Source organism: Tursiops truncatus, chromosome 10 (assembly GCF_011762595.2).
Source record: "Tursiops truncatus isolate mTurTru1 chromosome 10, mTurTru1.mat.Y, whole genome shotgun sequence".
Lineage (NCBI taxonomy): Eukaryota > Metazoa > Chordata > Mammalia > Artiodactyla > Delphinidae > Tursiops > Tursiops truncatus.
Genome location: NC_047043.1, coordinates 91,349,935 through 91,371,547, shown reverse-complemented (window position 1 = coordinate 91,371,547; position 21,613 = coordinate 91,349,935). Strand labels below are relative to the sequence as shown.

General features: G+C 42.0%; 1 protein-coding gene across 1 annotated transcript in view; it reads right to left on the bottom strand.

The window, feature by feature from the left end:
• The window catches only part of ITPR1 (inositol 1,4,5-trisphosphate receptor type 1), a 318,730-nt gene that overhangs the window by 170,712 nt on the left and 126,405 nt on the right, over positions 1-21,613 (bottom strand). The window contains exons 7-15 of the mRNA XM_073787587.1: positions 19,647-19,745; positions 18,424-18,507; positions 18,180-18,326; positions 14,020-14,115; positions 12,305-12,349; positions 8,564-8,718; positions 2,249-2,348; positions 1,099-1,259; positions 437-578 (exon numbers count right to left, since the gene is read on the bottom strand). Coding sequence (XP_073643688.1) covers positions 437-578; positions 1,099-1,259; positions 2,249-2,348; positions 8,564-8,718; positions 12,305-12,349; positions 14,020-14,115; positions 18,180-18,326; positions 18,424-18,507; positions 19,647-19,745 — 1,029 coding nt within the window. The remainder of the gene's footprint in view (positions 1-436; positions 579-1,098; positions 1,260-2,248; positions 2,349-8,563; positions 8,719-12,304; positions 12,350-14,019; positions 14,116-18,179; positions 18,327-18,423; positions 18,508-19,646; positions 19,746-21,613) is intronic.

Sequence of the window (21,613 nt, the reverse complement as noted above, 5' to 3'; positions counted from 1 at the left end):
GCAGAGCACAGAGGATTTTTAGGGCAATGAAACTACTCTGTATGATGTGATAATAATGGATACATGTGATTATACATTTGTTCAAACCCATAGCATGTACAACACCAAGAGTGAACCCTAATGTAAACTATAGACTTTGGACAATTATGAAGTGTCAGTGTAGGTTCATCAACTATAACGAACGTACTTCTCTGGTGGGGATGCTAATAACAGGGAAGGCTGTGGATGTGTGGAGGTATGAGGTACTTGGGGAATCTCTGTACTTTCCACTCACTTTTGCTGTGAACTTAAAACTGCTCTAAAAAATTAAGTCTTTTTTTTTTTTTAAAGTCAATGGATCAAGCCTGCGAGGTGGAAATCATTCACATCCCTCTGTAAGAGCAGTGATACCACTGATTTCTTATAAAGCCAACCCAATATGTCACCACTCACTGACCTGCTTGAGAATATTCTGTTCTCTCATCAGCTTCTGTCGTTCTCTGTTGGGCTTAGAGAAGACCACTTCAAGAACATCTTGACCGGAATTAGTTCCACCAGTGACAAAGTAAACCAAGTCTTCCAGCAGCTTGGTTACAGATCTTAGGAGGAAAAAAGCTATTAGATATGTGAAGTGTTCGATGTGTGACAGGCTGAAAGCTTCACCTTGGAAGCCTTCAGGCCAAAGGAACCAGTTAAGCAGAAGCAAACCCATTCTCCCAGTTTCCTTGAACTTGTCAGTTGAGGCCAATTACCAATAAGAGCGAAATAGAGACGATATCTAGTTGTCCACAAAAACATTATCACCTTCACAAAACATGAGACATTACATTTTATCTCAGAGTAACCTCAACCCCTGACACTCAGTAAGATAGTTCCAGAGACCAAGTTGGAGACAGGGCAACAGAGAAAGGAGGAGATATTTACAAGTTTAGAGACTTTCAGAACAGTGAAAGCAAAAGTAACTATTTCTTGAAAACCACAAGTTGAAGCCACCCACAAATGCTAAGGCCTGCTGCTCTCACACAGAGCTCTTCCAAGCACCCTCTCTCTCCACAAGGGATTTCAAAAACCCACAGGGGGTGAAGATGAGCACGTCCGGTTCTGGCAAGGAGCCTTCACCTTCTTTCATTCTGGGTGATGGTGCCCTTCTCCAGCTTCCCAGCTATGGAGCCCAGCACCTTGCTGGCATCGTTGGCGAAGTCCAGGTCCCGAACCTCAGCAGGAGAGACTGGAACTATGGCAAATGCTTCTTTGTCCTCCTTCACGGGAGAGGTTCCAATCTGAAAAGCAAGATGGTCTTTGTGGAACAGCCTCTTAGACTGAGAGGGTAAGACGTTAATCAAACACTGTATTTGTGGGACAGGGGGCAATCCAAAAAGCCTAGAGCTCTCTTGTGGTTCAAATAAATGGACATAGAAAAACACCTGGAAAGATGTACCCCAAATCATCAACAGCTGTTACCTCTAGAGGTTGGTACTGTGGAGAAAAGTAAGGCAGGAAATGGGGCAGTACTATGATTTTATAGCTTCATTTGTTACAGGAAGCATCTGAGACTTCTGTAATTTAAAAACACACTTATAAATACATAGGGAAAAAATCAAATGTACAAAATGGTAATTCTTGTTCCTGAGAGTGTTATAAGGGTAGACACTGCACCGATCTTTTAGCTTTTCTATATACCTGAAAATGTTCATTAAAGTAGAGGAAAATATTCCAATAATCTTCCCCATCACCAAAAACTATTATGTGAGAGTATAATTCCATTTTTGAAAAAGAAAAATCCTATGTCTGTGTATTCATGCTCTATGATCCTGAACAAGGTGAGAAAGGAGAGGTGGGCTTCAGGGAGAGAAATTAAAGAGGTTGGAAGGACTTTCAAGAAATAAAAGTACACATTGAAATACAAAGAGAAATAAAGGAATAATAAAGATTGGGGGAAATCAACTAGGTATGTGATGTATGTCAAGGCACAAGCAAACATTCCCCCAGCCAAAATCAGCTTTCAGACAGATATGAAATCCAGACAATTGCTCAACCTTTAGGGCAGAAGCTATGGAATAAAATAAAAGGTTCTAGTTATTTCAAAAGCCCTGGGCTTGCTTCAGCCAGGTCCCTCGGAAAGAATTCCTTCATCACATTCAAGTTTGTCCACCACCACGCTCCTGCCGAAGCAACAACGTCAGACCTCCATACGCCTCCATCTGCCCTCAAAGGAGCCCTTTTATCGGGAGCATGAGACCGAGGGAGGCAGCCAAGTTAGGGGACTTACTTTTAGCATCACGGGTTTTTCTTCTTCCTTGTCAATGGGGATATTTGTGCTGTGAACCCAGGTATTAGTACACAGGTGTCTGAGCCGGACATATGAGTTTCTAAAGGAAAAGAAAAAAAAGAAAAAGGATTTTAGGGACAGGGTTATTTAGGCTCTCTAGAGCCACTGGCCTAGAATACATCCTATAAGAATCGAAAAAGGATACCAAAATGGTTTTCCGCTACACACAGTGGACAGCATAAACTTAAGAGCAAACGGTTCTGGTCCAAGATACACTTTGACAGATCTACAGTGGCAAACCATTCAGAAACCACTCTAAGGCGATTGTCTCGTGCTGTATTTCTAAACGCAGCCACACCTCATTCTATCATGTTTGGCTCTACTGCCCTTAACACTGTTTTTTTGACAAATCAAAAGTCGGTTCATCATGCAAGTCTACAGGTTCCATTTTGGCAATAAAGTATTTTTAAATTAAACATGTACATTGTTTTTTAAGACATAATGCCATTGCACACTTAACGGATAACAGTGTACTGTAAACGTGACTTTCATATGCACTGTGAAACCCCCAGATTTGTGTGACTTGCTTTATTGTGATATTCGCTTTATTGCGATAGTCTGGAACTGAACCCACAGTATTTCTGAGGTATGCGTGTATAAAATTATACACTGTGAATGACTATCTCCGAACAAACCGAACATGAGACAGAGTAACAAAAAGTATTTACTGAGGACCTACTAGTGCTTATCATGAGAGATAAAGCAGTAATTGAAATTTTCATATGGATCAATATAGCAAAAAATAAAACCATAAAATGCCTGGAAGAAAATGTGAGTAAAAATTTAATAATCTTGTGAGAGGGAAAGCCTTTTGAAGCACATAACAAAATACAAGATTTCCACATTTCAGAAGCAAAAGATGGATACATCTTATTACATAGTTTAAATTTTACATTTCCATACAGCAAAAGTAGAAAAAAGTTTAAAAACCATCATGAACAAAACTGAAAGAAAAATGACAACCTGGGAAAATAAAAGATTAATATATAGTATAAAAGGGTATTAATCCACATATATAGAGAGATCTTAAAAATCCGTAAGACAAACATCATGAATATTGGAAATGAAGATGGAACACGTACGCAAACCAGTAATTTAATAAAGAAACATACATGACCAATAAACATCCAGGTACATATTCAACTCCCTCAGCTTATACAAATTAAAACAATATATCATTTTATTGTATCATATCCCAAAGATCCTGGAAACTGATACAACCCAGCACTTGGAGCTTAGAGAGCTTACAGAGCTTAGAGAAATGAGTTCTACACACTCACGGTAAGAGTGTCAACAGGTTAAACTCTGGAAGAGAGTCTGACACTTCGTATAACATGTAAAATGTATCTACCTTCTCATCTAGCAATCTCATTTTTATATTTCTTAAGAGATGACAGCACAGGTGCAAAATGAGGCAGAAAGATGTTCAACAAAGCATTATTTATAATAGTTAAAATCTTGCAAACAACCCAATGTCTCAGTAATGGGCTAGTTAATTATAGTATGTAAGACAAAAGAGTACAGAGTTCTTCAAAATGATTAAATCGATATTTATTCACTTGGAAGTATGTACAGGACATACTGTTCAGTGGAAAAAATGTTAAAAATAGCTTATGATTCATTTATGATAAATTATACACAGGTTATCTGTGTGCCCAGAGATGTGTCTGAAACTACAGAAAACCAAAATGTTTGTCGTAGTTACCTCCGAATGGTTAGATTTTATGTAATTTTTTACTTGTCTCTTTGTTCTCCGTGAGATTTTAAAATATTTTTGGTGTTGTTTCTTTTTATGATGAGCATAGATCATTTTACAATGTTTTTCAAATTTGCTTTTCTTTTAAAGAAGTAGTGACATAATACTTGCTCTTAAGGAATCTATCATTGCATTAGTGAGATGAAATGAATGCACGCCAAGCAAAAGTAACAGGAGACATACATTAGAAAGGCTTTAAGATGGGAGACAGTCAAGGTAAGTACTTTTAGAGGAGGAGATTAAGGAGGCTTCGGGGAGGCATGGAATATTTTTGTTACAGAAGACTTGAGCTGGAACTTTAAACACTGGTGGGACCAGAGCAGAAAGGACAGCATGGAAGTCATTTGCATTAAGAGGAATTCAAAACAACAGCATCCCAAGTTCATGGGAAAGGGGCACGGGGGAGGGCACATTAAACCAGGCACGTCTCTTCGTCTCTTCGGTAGATCCTCTAACTTCCTTCATTTTAATTGTCTTGAAAATTACAAGTGGTATTTACTCTGAATAGCACGAACATAAATTAAACAACATCAACAAGACATTTGACAGAGATTTGCATTTTTTCTTCTGAGGAACTTGGATTCATTTTCTTCTTTTCAAAGTATAACTGAAAGCTTGGAGCTTAACTTTTACTTGGCGGATTGACTACATTCTACAGAGTTCTATGTCAAAGTTCATTTAAAATACCAAGGGCATTCTGTCTATTCATCTGAAGTCTCATTCCCAACCCTTAGCTCAAGAGTCATGATATCAGGACAACTGCAAAAGAGCCACAAAGCTGGATGCTCTCCCAATGTTCATTTATTGCATCTAATTTGCATAAATTGCAATTTTACTATCTTGCTTATTATATCCAGGACTTGTCACTATCCCTTTCAGTTTGTCTTGAAAGCATTCTTTCAACCAACGACTATTACAGAAAAGTTCTTTGCTGGTAACATTTCAGGTACTTTCATGTATCTACCGCCAGACCTTCTGATCTTCAAAGAAGCAAAATTTAGCACAACTCTAAGATGGAGGGAAATGTGTGTACTCCTCCTAAAATTTTTATGACTCCACTGAATCAATGAATAAGAGGCCCTTTTCACTTCTGGCTCTGAGGTTGGTGGCCAAGGGCAAGAACAGATAAAAATTTAGAGAGCTAAGACCAAGTCCAAGATCATAACTAATAATAAACACATTGGTAAACCACGCCAGACACTTTCTCCAGGGTGAACACAAGGCTTCCCTTGCTTATGAGTTTACAATCAGTCTGTCTATGGACAACTGCCCACAAAGAATGTTTTCCAACAGAGAAACAGTAATGAATCAAGGGGATACAGAAGCAGGGCTCTACAGCCAACCAAAGCTGTTTGGCAAGCTGACCTAGGAATTCAAACTTCCCCTCCCCACGGGATCATGGGGATTTCCAACCCACTGGGGAATATGGCCAACTGGCACCTCATTCCTCTTCACCAAGGGAATGCCATGAAATATCTTCTGACAGATATTTTACATCACATGGTTCTGTTCTTTGCTAACCCTTACAAACAAAAAACTTAGCAAATAAAACTAACGTCATTCCCTTGTCTTCTGGGAGCCTAAAAACAAAATCCATTAAAGAGCTTCCAGAATAGAGGACACAACACAGGGAAAAGTACTTAAACCAAAGCGCAATTGGATTCTATAGTCCCTATGCCTGTCTAGGTAGTCAGTGAGAAAGGACGCTTTACAAAAGCAATCTACCCTACTTCAAACCATATGTTTAAAAATGACCTCAAAATCGATCAAAGATCTAAGTGAAAAGAGCACAAACTACTAAAACTCTCAGAGGAAAACATTAGCATCAATCTTTGTGACCTTGGATTAGGCAACCGCTTCTTATAAAGCATAAGCGGCCAAAAGCAAAAATAGATAAACTGGACTTCAACAAAGTTAAAAACTTTTGTGGTTCACGAGACACCACCAAGAAAGTGCAGAAATCTACAGAATGGGAGAAAATACTTGCAAATCATAACTGATAAGGAGTTCGTAATAAAGAACATTTAATACTCAATAATAAGACACATAACCCTTTTTTAAGTGGCCAAAAAATAATGGGCAAAGGATCTGAAAAGATGTGTCTCCACAACTGATATACAAATGACCAATAAACACATAAGATCATCATCGTTAGCCATCAGAGAGATTCAAGTCAAAACTACAATGAGATACCACTGCACAGTTACTAGGATGGCTCAAATGTAAAAAAGACAAACAAGCACTGGAGAGAAATCAGAACTCTCATATACAGCTGGTGGGAATATAAAACTATAAATGTAAAACTGGCAGTTCCTCAAATGTTAGACATACAGTTATACCACATAACCCACTAATTCCACTCCTAGGTATAGACCCATGAGAAATGAAAATATATATCCACACAAAAATGTGTACACAAATGTTCACAGAAAAGCCAGAAAAAGGCAAATAACCCAAATGGCCATCAACTAATAAGTGAATAAATAAAATGGGACATAACCATACAGTGGAATCTTATTAAGGAATAAAATGAAATGAAGAATACATGCTACAAAACAGATGAATCTTACCAACAATGCTAAGTGAAAGAAGCCAGTCACAAAAAGCCATTCCATTTATATGAAATGTCCGGAACAGGCAGATCAATAGAGACAAAATGCAGATTAGCCTAAGGCTGAGGGTGGAGCCTGGGGAAATGAGAGCGACTGCCAATGGGTACGGTGCTCCTTCTTGGGGTGATGAAATTGTTCTAAAATCGATTGTGCTGATGGTTGCCCAACTCTGCTAATCTACTAAAAACCAATGAATTGAGCACTTCCAGTAGGTGAATTGTACGATACATGAATTATAGCTCAATATATCATTTTTTTTTAAAAAGCAATCTACATCAGGACGAACTTGGAGTACGCGAAGCTGTGCCCATACTCAGGATTTAATAGAAGAACAATCTCCAGCTTTTCCCAGATTCTCAAGGGGTTAATGACCCAGCGGACGGTAAGAAGCAGCGATCATTGTGCTGAATGGCAATGAACAGCCTCCTTGTAAGGTTCTCTTCTTGTGAACGCTGCCTTCTGTTTATCACTCTGAGAGGGATAGGACGAGTATCCGGCACAAGAGAAGGTTCTCCTCTAATTCTTTTTTTTTTAAATTTCATGTTTTGGCATTTTTGTTAGCGTTAATCATTCCCTTCTCTGCCGTCTAATTTTATTAAGCACCTAAGTGTCCAGTGGATGCTAGACACTTGGATACGAACCTCTCCATAGCCATTACCTTCTTTACAATTCCTTTAATGTTTCCTATAATACAATATTTAAGAACATAGTCTTTTGTGTTACACAGACACTTCTGTGTTCTCCTCCGGTTGTAACAGCACCCAAGCTGCAGTTACCACTTTCACAGCCCAGCTCTGGCTGAGCAGGTAAACAGCAATGATATACAGGAACAATGAAACACAAAGGAATCCTCAGAGAGAGGGGCCCTGTGTAAAACCTCCCAGTGCCAGTGAGACTTCCACTACCCAAGGTTGTGTCCAAGAGTCAGAACTGCAAGAACAGCCCTATCTGGCTCTGCAACGGTGCTCGCTGACTTGTGATAAGTTGTTTAAATTCTCTGAGCCTCATTTCTTTACCTCTAGGAAAGGTCAAATGATAATACCTATCTCACAGGGGTTTTGGTGACGGTGAAATTATGTAACATGAGTATTTAGCATTATAGATGGCATGTAGTCAGCACTCAACAAGTGTTAGCCACTATTAATACTTTTGTTGATTTTTTGTTTTTTCAAGATTTTTTTTTTTAATGTGGACCATTTTGGAAGTCTTTATTGAATTTGTTACAATACTGCTTCTGTTTTATGTTTTGGGTTTTTGGTCCCGAGGCATGTAGGATCTTAGCTCCCCAACCAGGGATGGATCCTGCACCCCCTGCACTGGAAGGTGAAGTCTTAACCACTGGACCGCCAGGGGAAGTCCCTGTTGATTTTAAGAGTGAGCTTTTGTTCCATTTACGGTCTAGTAAATGCAAATGCTTTTTTATGCAACAAAACTAAAAGACAAATTTAATAAAATAACCAAAGAAGACTGGTCTGATTTCTCAATACCTTTAATAAAACTTACTATGCACTGAGTGAATTTCAAACGTTCCATTTACTAGAATTTCTTTTCAATTGTTTATTCAATTGACCAGGAGATCTCTCCGATTTGGAAAGGAGGGAGAGAGTAAAGGAAACTAGAAATATTGAGCTACTTAAGCTTAACGTTTGGTTTGCTCACCTAAACATAGCACGTCTTAGCTAACTACTGACTACTGAGAACTTACAACTGATAAGCATGGAAAAAAGAAAAATCAGATGTCATTTCAATGGGCAACCAGAACAAATCCTTTACCAAATCCTGTACAAGAGCTTCAAGAACGACAATGATGTTTTGGATTCCAAGAACCCCAGCCAGGCCGCATATACCACCCTGACTCACTTGAGATAAGCCGTTTTGGACTCATACCTTGGGACAAGGCTATCGCCTCCACGGAGGGTGGTGGGATCTAGCTCAAAGATGGAGGAGATGTCATTGCCTTCGGGCACAGAGACCAGGGAGTACACCATCTTTTCTTGGGCGTTTCGCAACCTGCTCCGGGAGGCATCCTGATCAGAGTCCAGCTGAGGAGGAAAAGTCATCACGTCAAGGATTGCACATGCCACGGCCTTCCCTCACTACAATCACTGCACAGTCCACAGGAACAGGGAAGAAACAATAGTGAGCGTCAGTAGCTGGCAGGAGAAGCACCACTGTTTCAGAGCAGTCATCAAAGATGATAGTTGGCCACCCGCACCAAGAATGTTTACACTCTACCTCCTGGTGTTGCAATAAAAATGCTTAAGCAACGTGGGGTTGCATTACTAGCTCTCCATGGGCAGAGTGCTACTGGCGGTACATCCCGGTGCAGCGGTCGGGAGAGAGGAAAAGCAGTGTGAGAAACTTCGCCTGTGGATTTTGTTATGGGCGGTTGTGTTAACCTACAGTGAAACTGTCTAGCAAGAATATGATACAGCTACTTCCCAGGAGAAAAAAACAATGCAATGAAATAAACCTGAATCCAAGTGTTTGTAAGCAGCTGTCCCCATGTGGCCAAGAAAAATATTTGAGAAGTCGGACTAGCCCTGAAAAAATGTTCCCAATTAATCAATTGCTGACGACAATTCAGGGGAAAAGGGGCCCCTCCTGCTACGTGAGGGATTTGGCTGAGACTGAAGAAAATCTCTGACAGTGAAGGCTGAAGAACAAGGATGAAAGCTTTCCCAAGAAACTGTAAAAACACATCTAGTCTCCAAAGGCCATCTGCCTAAGAAGACGGAAGCTGCATGCCGAGCCTAGCGCCTGCTCTGACAGGCTCACGAGGTGGCTCTCCGCCGTGTGACTCTAGACGGGATCATTTCTCATGTTTAACATCCTTGCAAGATGACAATATCCACCTGTATGTACTAGGAAAATCACATTTCCCTTGTCTCTATCTTGCTTTGCTTAGGCTGAGGCCCTGCTTCCTTTCCAAATGCAATGGAGAAAAGAAAAGCAAATCTAACAGGCGAAGGAGAGAGCGTTAAGACAATTTCATTCCATGGGGCCTGAGTTCTAGGACTGTAGGTAACAGCTTGCTTTTTCAGTTCATCAGCAGCCCCAGTCTTTGTCTAAAAAAAAAAAAAAAAAAAAGGAAGGAAGGGAGGGAGCGGAGCGACGGAAGAAAGAAAAGAAAATGCAAACAATTCTTCTGATACCCCAAACCTCTGTCTCCCCCCTCACACTCCCTCCTTCTCACACCCTGTACCTCTGGCTAAACAAACCCCCGTTTGTCATTCCACCTACACTAACGTAAGACTCCACTGGAGAGGTTCAGGACAGCTCCAAGAGCTCAGCTCGGGAGAAAGCACTCTGAACAGAACGTGTCCTCTTCTAACCACTGTTACCTGTAAAGGGTTGCACACACCACTTTCAAAATAAACCCTGCCCCGGTTCTGGTGTGAGACACGGGGCTCAGCTACGGACTGGCAGTTAAATTTCAGACCTGCCACACATCCGAAGAAAAATGCCAACTGCACTGAGTCCACTGCATCTGGACTGTGACTGAGCAAGGCGCCCTCATCCTCCCGAGTGCAGTCGGCGCTTGCCATCTAGTGGGAGGAGAGGCACACGTGCAGAAGGCCGTCAGACAAGAGCCAGCCTCGGGTTGTTCTTTCTGTCCCTGTGGCGTCGAGCCCGTGGCTCAGGGGGGCTGCTGAACTGAGCAAGAGGAGAGCGACAAAGCCGAATGGGGTCCCGGGCAAAGCCACGGGCACTGGGTGCCAGTCTCAGGAAATACGCGACCAGGAAGCAGAGCAGAAAGAGAGGCTTCCTCTCCCACGCTCCCGAGGCTCCCAACCGAGAAGACGGTGAAGGGTGCAGGACCCTCCCAACGCTGACACCTTCCTCCCAGAGGCAGGAGCTGCGCCGCTGGCCTTGAGGGTGCGGGGTGAGCGCCCCCACCACACACACCCCTCCTCCACGCGAGGACCGCCACCCAAGCAACACCCCAAGTAGCGAGAGCAACGCGGCCCAGATCTGCAGCCAGACCCACTGGCACATGGCACTGCCCTGGCACGCAGAAGCACGAAAGAGTAGAAAGATGACCGCACTCCCAGCGACTCTGAGGCCTGTGGCCAGTGAGGACCACGCTCTGCTTCTTCACCCGTCAAACAAAGATGGAGAGACCTGTCCCAATCCCTTCGTGCAACTGCTGTGCAGCCCAGAGGAACGGTGGATGGAAAGGCACTGAAAATGGTAACCATCCTTTGCACCTTACAAAAATGCCATTTATTAAGCGTTTACTATGGGCTAGGCACTTCATTTGCACAACATCTCACTTCGTCCTTACAACCAGCCCATTGTCCACAACTACAGATGAGGGAATTCAGTCTCAGAGAGGGCAAGTAACCTGTCCAGAGTCACACAGCTCATCAGCGGTGGGTCCGCTATTTAAACCCAAGTCTGTCTCTCTCTCGCCCTACTTTTAATCACTGTGTCCTTCCCCCTGCACTGCACGTGCCCGTCTTTCCCTCGCACGTGAACAGGCCAGGAGAGCAGTCCCATTCCACACAGAGCTCAAGGTTCACTCGGACATCAGCTCTCCCTGAAAGAAGCCATGGTTCTCCTTCCAAGTCACCTCTAAGGGGAGCCTTAGTCCCCCAGCAAGTCCAGCAACTAACTAATGGTGGGACACCCTCAGCTAGAACTCTGCGTTTCTTCCAAAGCTAACATTCTGCCCAAACCTAATTAGCAGGTTCATGGCTGCTGCAGAATTCACAGCACTTTCGTTGACAATTACATTCTGTATCATCTCCGCCCCAACTCCCTTCATTAATGTACCTATGTTAATGTCCAATTTTTTCAAAATTTTACAAAAAATAACACCCTCAGTACCACCTAGCATATTCACCATCAAGATGTCCACATGGACACACAACGTCAAACAGAGCAGCAACCGTTTGGGTCTTTGTTTTGTTAATCCTACACCAGAATGAAGCACTCCACAAGAGAACTGCATGACTTACACCCATCATTTCCCTGTAACACAACCACTTCCCTCTTCAACCCGTAACTGTGGACACCTGAACCCCCAACCCAAGTGCCTCCCTATCAGCATTAATTGGCAATATGGCTTCCCAAGAAGGATCCAGCTGGCATTAAAATTCCAAACCACACAATAAGGTCTATTTCTGACTTTGCAGAAAGGACAGATGGTTAGACAACTGAGTGTCTAATCAGCAGTCATGCCTCATGTGCTACCTCCACACTCTAAATGACAGTGTCCACCTTATACACTCATTCCTTGAAGACATCCGAGTGAGTCATAGATTCAGGTCAACAGCAATGAGACGTTGGCATGTAAAAGGCTGGCTTCTACAGGGACCATCACCGTCTCCAACCTAGCAGTATTCCAAGAGATACCGTGAACTTCCGCAACTTAGAGATGGAGACCCCTTGACGAAGCACACAGAAAGAGCATCATGACCAACAGTCTCTTGGACCAACCAGGACACAAGGGGATATGACTGCCCTCCAGGGAAGCACAGAAGAAGATCCTCTGTTAAGGCAGCGTAAGCTCTCCCCTTCCCCAGCACTCAGTGACCACAGGGGCAGTTTCGTACATGGGGTTCCAGATCACATGTCCTCACCCTACCAGAGGAAGACAAGAAGGCTCTTGTCCATACTTACTGAGGGCTGAAACTCCAGGCATTCTTCCTCAAAGTCAGGGTCTACCTGATGAAAAAGAATCATTAGGAAATTAAAACATCCATTGCTTTCTCAAGGACTTGGCCCCGCTAGCAGGAGACTTCAAGGCCTGCGAATATCTTTGGACAGCTAAGAACTTCTCCCTTCCCTCTGTTCACGAAACCAGCATGCCACAATCACAACACACGTCACATGAGTACAACACACATGGAACAATCTACCAGTCACCAATAGATGGCTCTCAAATGTAGACAGAGGAACACAAAGAATCCACTAGCAAAGCAACAGTTAAAAGCCTGAAATAAATAAAAGGTCAGTACCCAGTGATTGATAATCCTGCTTATTTCTAGTTAGAAATAAAAAAAAATGTCTGGCTTCCAGCAAGAACTGCATTCGCCCCAGGACATAACAGATAATGCAACCGCCATTGATGTTTGGCAAACCATGTAATCAACGTTTCTCACAGCTGGTGGGCTGGGTCCATCATTTCCTATGGCTCCATTTCAAATTTCAACTTAGTCTTAATCTTCGGCTCTTCAATATTTCAAAACCATCAGTTCATACAAGTGTCAGGCATCCCGGGGGGGTTGGAACATTTAGATTCAGCCTTCCTTGGGGTCAGCTGCAGAAGCAACACTGACACCCAGGCATCACCTTGAAAATCTCTGAGCAGTCTCACCAGTGATATCAGATGACAGGAGGTGTCCCTTGATGTACGGCTAGAATCTGGTATGAATATGCATCGTACATCTTCCAGCGGATCAGAGTAAAACTCAACGTCTGTCACACAGTAACATGGCTCCTTAATTTAATACAAAAACTAAAAGGGAAATTCCTCCCATCCTTCAGTGTTGAGTCTTGCCTTTCCTCAAAAACCCTTCACGGTCATTTAAAATACATTGCCTTGATTTTTTTACATTCCTGTAAGTAAAAGACCCTGTCTATCCACTAAAGCTCTGAGTAACCAGGCTGTATAAAATGACGTAATTCTTTATGGGCTTTAATGCTTCCAGCTTTACGTACCATGTTTCACTGCGGCCAAGTCTTGGTCATTCGTGTTAGGATCAGGATTGGTAAATAAGATGCGGTGAGAGCAGTCAACAAGAGCAAAATGGAAAGATCATCCTAAAACCCTGATTAGCATTATGTTTTTTAAGCTCGATTCTCTTAGCCACTGTCAAATACAGCTGACCCTTGAACGATGCGGGAGTTAACACGTGTATAATTTATAGCTAGCCCTCCAAACCTGCGGCTCCCCATCTGCAGTTCTGCATTCTCGGATTCAACCAGCCACAGACCGCGTAGCACTGCAGTGTTTACTACTGAAAAACATCCACAGGTAACTGGACCCGTTCAGAGTTCAAACCCGCGTCGTTCAGAGTCAAATGTATACAACACAGTATTATTAAATAAAGTCACCAGGATGGACATTACATTCCCACCACAGCATTATTTTCTAACTGACCTTGTCCCCACAGCTTGATCAGAATCCCTGTCAAATACTAAAATGTGTTCACGATTTTTGCCTCTTCTTGTCTATAAGCAGGGAAATGAGGTGGAAGGAAACAGAAAAGCAGAAGGAAAAGCTAGGTAATGGAGCATTACCCTCAGCCCCTAACTACTCAATGGCTATAGGTAAGTGAGGAAAGAGCAGTACATCATCCTTGAAAGAGAAAAACTATGGGGCTGCCACTTACCTCTGCTGCTAAGTAATGCCCTGTAGCAAGATGCTTGAAACGGAAGAGGCTGTTCCAATATCCTGCTCCACCCCGACACGGGTCATGCTGGACCACCTGCAACAGGAGTGGAAGAAATGTCAATCCAAATGAGGGCGGCGCTGAATCTGAGACACCACCCAGAAGTCATAGTGCAGGAGCCGTATTTAAGCTGAAAAAAATCATTATCTTCCAACAAACGCGTAACAAGTATCATATGCATTGTTAAGCAATGTTTCTCCAAAGAAAAAAGAGTCCCCTAATTAACATGAAACGGTTGTAAGACAAAGTTCAGTGGTTTTCGGATTATTTGCCTTAATCATAAGGAAGAAGTTAAGATCCTGGACTTCATCCACAAAAGGCGAAACAAGCAACAAAAAAAGAATCTCATGGAAAACTGTAGCAATTTATCCATGCGCTCATGCACTATAATACATCCACACGCCTGAGCTTTGAAACTGGACACTCACAGTGCCTGGGCCAATTCAGCCTACAAATAAATGTAACCGTAGCTTCTGCTCATGATGGAATAACTGGCACTGGGAGTTGCTGCCATAAATAGGCACCTCACACAATACGTGAACATGCCATAGACAACGAGAAAACTGAGGAAGATGTAAGATATACAAAACAACTGGGTTCAGATGCTGGATGACAGGGAGCGCACAACTGTCATCTCTGAGGACAGGGACACAGGGTGATCTCCACGACTGCTCCAGCTTTCTGCTGGGAGGTCCCCTCTCTGGACAGTGGCATCGAGAAGAGGTATTCAAGCAGAGGAGACCAGTCTCACTGAGGTGAGGAGATATCAGAACTTAAGGAGGCTGAGGTGACTGGAATCTGTCAGGGCAGAATACAGAGCTCCCCAGAAAACAATTTCCAGAAATCTGCACAAGGGCCTCCTTTAGTCTTTGGCTAAATACCAAGCGGCATACGTGTAAGGTGAGACCCCACAAGGCCAAATAGAAAACGAGAGGGTAGTCGTAAGCTCAACGATCCAGGAGTTCACACAGGACTAGAAGGTGTTCTGATTCTAACAAGCCAGAGGAGAGGCCGGTTGAACACCTGGGGCATTCAGTATCGACATCAAAAGGCTCACACCTTAGTAGCTGGGCTAGTCTAGCCCTAAAAAAATGCTACAGTACACTTGACCCAATGATGCTTTAAAACAAACCTGCAAAGGGTCAAAGTGATCTGCAAGTAACTTTCTTTGTCTGGCAAAACAAAAGTCAATACTCTTTAAAGGAAGGCAGCAGATCCAGAGCGTCAACAAAGGAGCATCACAACATTGAGCATATTGTCATAATGCAGCGGACAGGCAAGAATCAGGAAAATGCAGCCTGTCAGACAATATCGAATGACCCAGTGTGTCCATGTGGTTGGTGGAGGCTAGAGAAATACGTAACAGGGACCCCCAAATGTTTCCATTTTGATACATACCCACACATTTTGAGAATCTCAGTGGTTTCAAAGTAGGATAAACACACATACACACACTCACACGTGCATCAAGACACATCATAATGAGGTTAACGTAAACCAGAAAGAAAAAGAAAAAATTTTACAGTAGCTAGGGAAAAAAAGAGGCGCTATATGCAGGGAACAAAAGAAAACCACTGAATTCACATCAGAAAGTAATCTGTGCGAGACAACAATGGACGAACGCCTTCAAGTACAGAAAGAAATAACGGTCTATGTAAAATTCTACACTCAACAAAAATATCTTTCATGAATGAAGGCCATATGGAGAAATGAGAACCTTTAATACACTGCAGGTGGGGACATACAATAGTGCCTTCAAGACAGTCTGGCATTTCCTCAAAAAGTTAAACAAAGTAACCATATGACCCACAATTCCACTCCTGAGAGAACTGAAACTCCTCACAGAAACTTGTGCGTGAATGTTCACAGCAGCACTATTCACAACAGCCAAAAAGCAGGAACAATCCAAATGCCCATGAATAGTAAATAAAATGTGGTATATCCATACAGTGGAATATTATTTGACAATAAAAAGAAATGAAATACAGATACGCATGGCAACATGGATAAACTCTGAAAACTTTATGCTAGGTAAGAGAAGTCAGGTACAAAGGACCACATGTTGTAGGATACCATTTATATGAAATGTTCAACCCGGGCAAATCTACAGTGATAGAAAGTGGACCAGTTACCAGAGGTGGGGAGGGGCAAATCTGAAGAGAAATGAGCTGTGACTGCTGTGGCTCAGGGATTCTTTTGGGTCAACTAAAAACCACTGAGAACTACACACTGTACATTTCTGAATTGTGTGACATATGAATTGTATCTCAATGAGGCTGTTATTTTCAAAAACGAAAAATAAACTGATCTTTTTAAATGAAGGTGAAATAAAGATATTCACGGACAAATATAAAGTTGTTTTCTTGTCTTCAAATGAGAGCTGAGAGAATTGGCCAGTGGCAGACCTGCACTACAGAAATGATAAGGGAGTTCTTTAGGCTGAAGGAAAATGATTCCAGATGAAAACTCAAATCTACACCAAAAAGTGAAGAGCTGGAGATGATGACTATGTGGGTAAAAGACTCCTGTCCTCTCGTTTTTCCATGTTTTTAAAATGCAAGTGACTCCTTAAACAAGGCAAAAAAAAAATAAAAACGCACTATGGAGTTTATAGCATATATAGAATAAAATGCAAGAGAATATCACCACAAAGGACAGGAAGGGAGAAACAGAAGTGCAGCTGACCCTTGAATAACACGACTTTGAACTATAAGGGTCCACTTACACGCGGATTTTTTTCAATATTAAATACTACAGTGCTACATGGTTGGATGAATCCACGAATACAGAGGAACCACGAACACCGAGGGCTAACTATTAGTTATACGTGGATTTTTAACCATGTGGACGGTCAGTGCCCCTAACACCCGTGTTGTTCAAGATTCAACTGTATACTATCGTAAGGTTCTAACATCACGTGTAAAAAGTTATGACGATATGTAAAACTGACTGGCAATGAGGTGAAGACATATAATTAAAACCCTAAATCATGACCAGAAATATAAAACACATGGTGTTGCCTTCCTTCTTTTATTTGGAAGGGACACTTAAGTTTCTAAAATCCTCAAGAAGAAAATAAAAAAGGAAGACGTTCAGTGTTTCCCTAGAGTATTCAGAGGGAAAATTGGCAGGCAACAGTTTTGGGGGGGAGCAAAAATTAGACAGCTGTTGCTTCTCAGACGATAAAATATAGAAGATGGTCTACAGTGGACTTCTGGGTTAAGTGAGTCCATACTGCAAAAACTCTCCCCAAAAGGTTGACACGTTTAATTCATTTCAATCAGTTTGTGAGTGAAAAAGACATGGTACTTGCTTTTAAGGTTCTAAAGTCAGTCACGGTGACTTCGTAGGGTTCTGACATTTCTAATACTTTTTTCGTTTATGAATTAAGTTCCAAGTCCCTACAGCCTGGATATATCGCCCTTCAGGATCTGGTCTCCTAAAACAGTTTCTGTCTTATTTCGCATGACTATCCTCTGTTCCTCATCAAATGAGGTTACTGAGTTCTAACCCAAGGTTGCCTCACATTTCCAATTCCACGTTAGTATCTTATAGGAAGTGACTTACTCCATTCATCCCTTCCGTCTGAAATATAGGTCATCCCGTCAGCACCAGCTCGGATGCTACCTCCTTCAGGAAGTCTTCCTTGATCGCTTGCCCTCCCTCATCTACACATCCAGAGGACAGGGAATGTGCCTCTTTGTGCTTTGGAGGTGTAGATACTTCACCATCCAGTATCTTTCCATCCTATCGCCAATGTGCAGTCACCTACACATTGTGATGGGTTAGGCACTTGATTACATATTGCTGTGATAGATAACTGAGCAAGGGAAAGAAAAAAACACAGAAGGAAGAGATGATCAGATGACCCAGAGAAAGAAATTTCTAACTTCAGTTGGGACTTGGCTTCCGAGGTAGCTATTCTTTTCCTCCACAGGAACATCTGGCATCCTTCAGATATGGCGTGATGTGTTTGTTTCTCTAAGTCATCCCAAGTCATCCATTGTTTTTGGAACAAGGTGGGTGTGAGTACCTGGATGTGACTTATTCCTATAAATCCATGAATCCTTTCTCCCTGCCCGCCCCACCCCATCCCTTACCTCCACCTCCCACAGGGCTTTGGAACTAGTGGCAGACGTGGCTGACTGCCGGCCGGTAGTTCTCAGGAAGACATGCTGCTTCTTCCTGTGCTCGTCACAGGTGAGAAACTTCTCCTGCTCGGCGTGGAACAGCCTCACCACGTCACCCTAAAAGTCAACACACGGAGGAATGAAGGAAAACGCATTTAAAAAGAGAACCAAAGAGGACCCAAGTGCTGCCCAGCCTGTAACGTATCAAACTTACCCCCTTTAATATGTCATCTTTGTTATCACTCCATTTCATGAAAAGGACTATTTTCCAGCTGGTATTGCAGTTGACGGAATTGACCTAGAAAACAAATTAGTTATTATTTCACATACCCCTCAACAACTGTGGTTTCCTGTGCCCAAATGCCTTATTTCTGCCCAAGAAGCAAGGCTGTGCTTCAGCCCTCCAAGCCTAAAGACTGACATCATGAAGATCATAGAACTTGCAAACTCAGTTGGCCTGATAGAAGTCTTTGGTAATAAATGGTTCATTTGTACCAGTCAGTATGTATGCTGCAACTCCGGCTAACAGAACCAAGCTTCCTGCACCCCTGGAATGATTTCTTCTTCTTCTTTTTTTTCCCCCAAGTCTCTTGTACTATAGCCAGACGTAAAGGCCCAGTGAAAACAAGTATGTATAAAATGAGATGAGCTACAAAGGCAAAAAAAAAAAAAAAAAAAAAGTCCAACGTATACATCCTAAAATGTTAATGATATAGCCATTGTTTGTAAACAAAATATATGCCAGGCACTGGGCTAACATTCACTAATATATTTTATCCTCAGCAACACCCTAAAAATAGCAATAACCATCATGCCCATTTCAGAGGTAGGAAAACTGATGCCCAGGGAGACTGGATAATGAACCTACAGTCACAGAGGTAGGGAAGGGCAGATTCAGGATTTGAATCCGTATCTGTCTGTTTCCAGAGCTTGTGTCCTCCAAACAAACATTAGGCAAACATTTATGTCACCATCAAGTTATTGCCCTTGTGTCCTAAAATTGCCAATTAAGTTAAGTAGATGTACTGCCAAAAGTAAGATGTCACTCTCACAGGGCTGCCGATGGCCAGCAGTGTCCCCTTCTTATGAATTAGCACAAGACACACTCTTTAGAGAGACCAATTAGAAAAGGGTACCCCTCTGGCCAAAAACACTTGGTAAAGGGGGCCCTTCTCTCCTTAAAGAAATTAGAAAACAATCCCCCAGGGATACAAAGCTTAGCAAACTGAGCCCTCAGGTGACATCAGCCCCCACCCAATGAACAGGCTTATATAACCTCATGCGGCAGGCCTGGCTCTCAGTTTGTTCCCCTGCAGAATGGGTACACTGCCCCGAGTCACTACTCAAGTCGCTGTGAGCACGCACATGCTCTGGCCCCAGGAAGGTTTGCTCCTGCAGCATATGCCTGCCCACAAGCCATAACTTTATTTCCCTTACCTCGTTGCAGCCTGGGTTATCCACCAGCTGATGACTGCTGGCATGTAAGGGCTGGCCAGCATTCACGGGGTTCAGAACAACCTTGTCACCTATGACCACCTGGAAAGGAAAGGACCAATAGAGCATTTCACAAAACAGGTCAGGACTGCAGACTGACCAGTGGCTAGTTCTGGCAGGAGCTGTAAGAGCCTGCATAGAAGGCGGCCCAGCTTCCAGCGAGTAGAATGATACAGCACAAATGCACAATTAACTCAGCTCAATATTCTATCATTACCTAAACGGGAAAAGAACTGGGAAAAGAATGGATACTTGTATGGGTATAACTAAATCACTTTGCTATACACCTGTAACTAACACATCATTGTTAATCAATTATACTCCAATATAAAATAAAAATTTTAAAATATATAAAGAATGGAATTTCAAAAAAAATAAAAATTAAAAGAAGATTTTAAAACCCCAAAGCCTGACCCTGACCAGGAAGAGGTGATGTTCACAAGCCTAAGGGTAAATTTTTGCCCACAATTGTCAATGATTATCCAAAGGCGATCTCCAAGTCAGTCAGAGCAGGAAGAAAAAAATCGTATCTTCGTTAGCTTCAGTTAAGGCACTTGTACAAATAAGCTCTAACTAAATTTTAGGAGTAGAAGCAGATTATTGCCTGAAGTAAGTCTTTATCTTTGAAAGAATAAAGCTATAAATTTATATTTCTAAAGCAAAGGCTTTTATACTTTTTTGAAAAGTCGTATTAAGAAATACGTTTCCTATTATGACTCAGTCATACATAAAGAGTTTATGTGGCTATGTGTGTATATACATATATGCATGTATAGAAAGATATAGAGATCTCTATTTATCTAAAAAAAAAGTCACCCCCCCAAACAATCTTATCCCCATTATGTTTAACACAGCTTGATACTGCCTATTCTATTCCACTTTCTAAAATGAGTGTCCCAAGCTACTAAATTGATCTCTTGGCCCATGAGTAGATGAATACCTGTCCTTTGAAAGACACTATTCTACAAGTATTCAAGTCCATCTTACTTTCTCAACTAAGGCACAGCGAAACAGGTAAGCTTAAAGGACAGGAAAGCAAAGGACTTCCAAACATGAAGTTCAGAGCAAAGCACCCTTGTCTTTTATTATGGGAGTGGAAGGAAGAAGAATAGAAAGGATGGTTTCCTAAGGTGTAAAACACACCTATTCTCAGTTTGATACATTTGGGGAACACATACAACTAAATTTTCTCTAACTCAAAATATATGCAAGTTAAATATGTCAAAAAACCCAACCCTTTAGGTGAAACCTAAGCTTTACTGGACTTACTCTTCTATACTCAGTTGATGATCACTATGCACTGTACACCCGCTGCGAGGGGGCTGCTCAGGTACTAGAGGCTTCATGTATATTGTACAGACTTTAATATGCACACAAACACATAAACTGAAACATATTTAAACGACCCAAAGCTTGTATACTTAAATATTAAAAAATGGGAAAACCCAGTTTCAGGTGAAGGCAAGTTAAGCTTTTTGACAAGATTTCACACTGTTTAAATACATATTTCTTTTTGGTGGAAAACAACTATTTCAGAATCTTAATGAGGTTGGAAATGCAGCTGATAGCATTGAAACATAGTCACTGTTAAGTATATGCCCACATAATGACTTACTAACGTAGCTAATAAGTATCAGAACTGTTCTAAGTCACCCTGGAAAGGATTTCTGGGGCTTTATAACTTAATCACCCCTCAGGAGAGGAGCCAGCTCGGGACCAACCACAGTCATTGAAATGGAAGCAAGAGCCTGCAGAGTTATCAAGAGCAACTGAGGATAATCCTAAAATCCACTCTCCTTCCCTGATCTACTTCCTTTCCATCCTTCTGTCCTAACTTTATTTCCGCAATAGAGAACCATTTCTTTTCCACTACTGATCTAGAAGGACAGGGACACTCCCCAGGACACTCA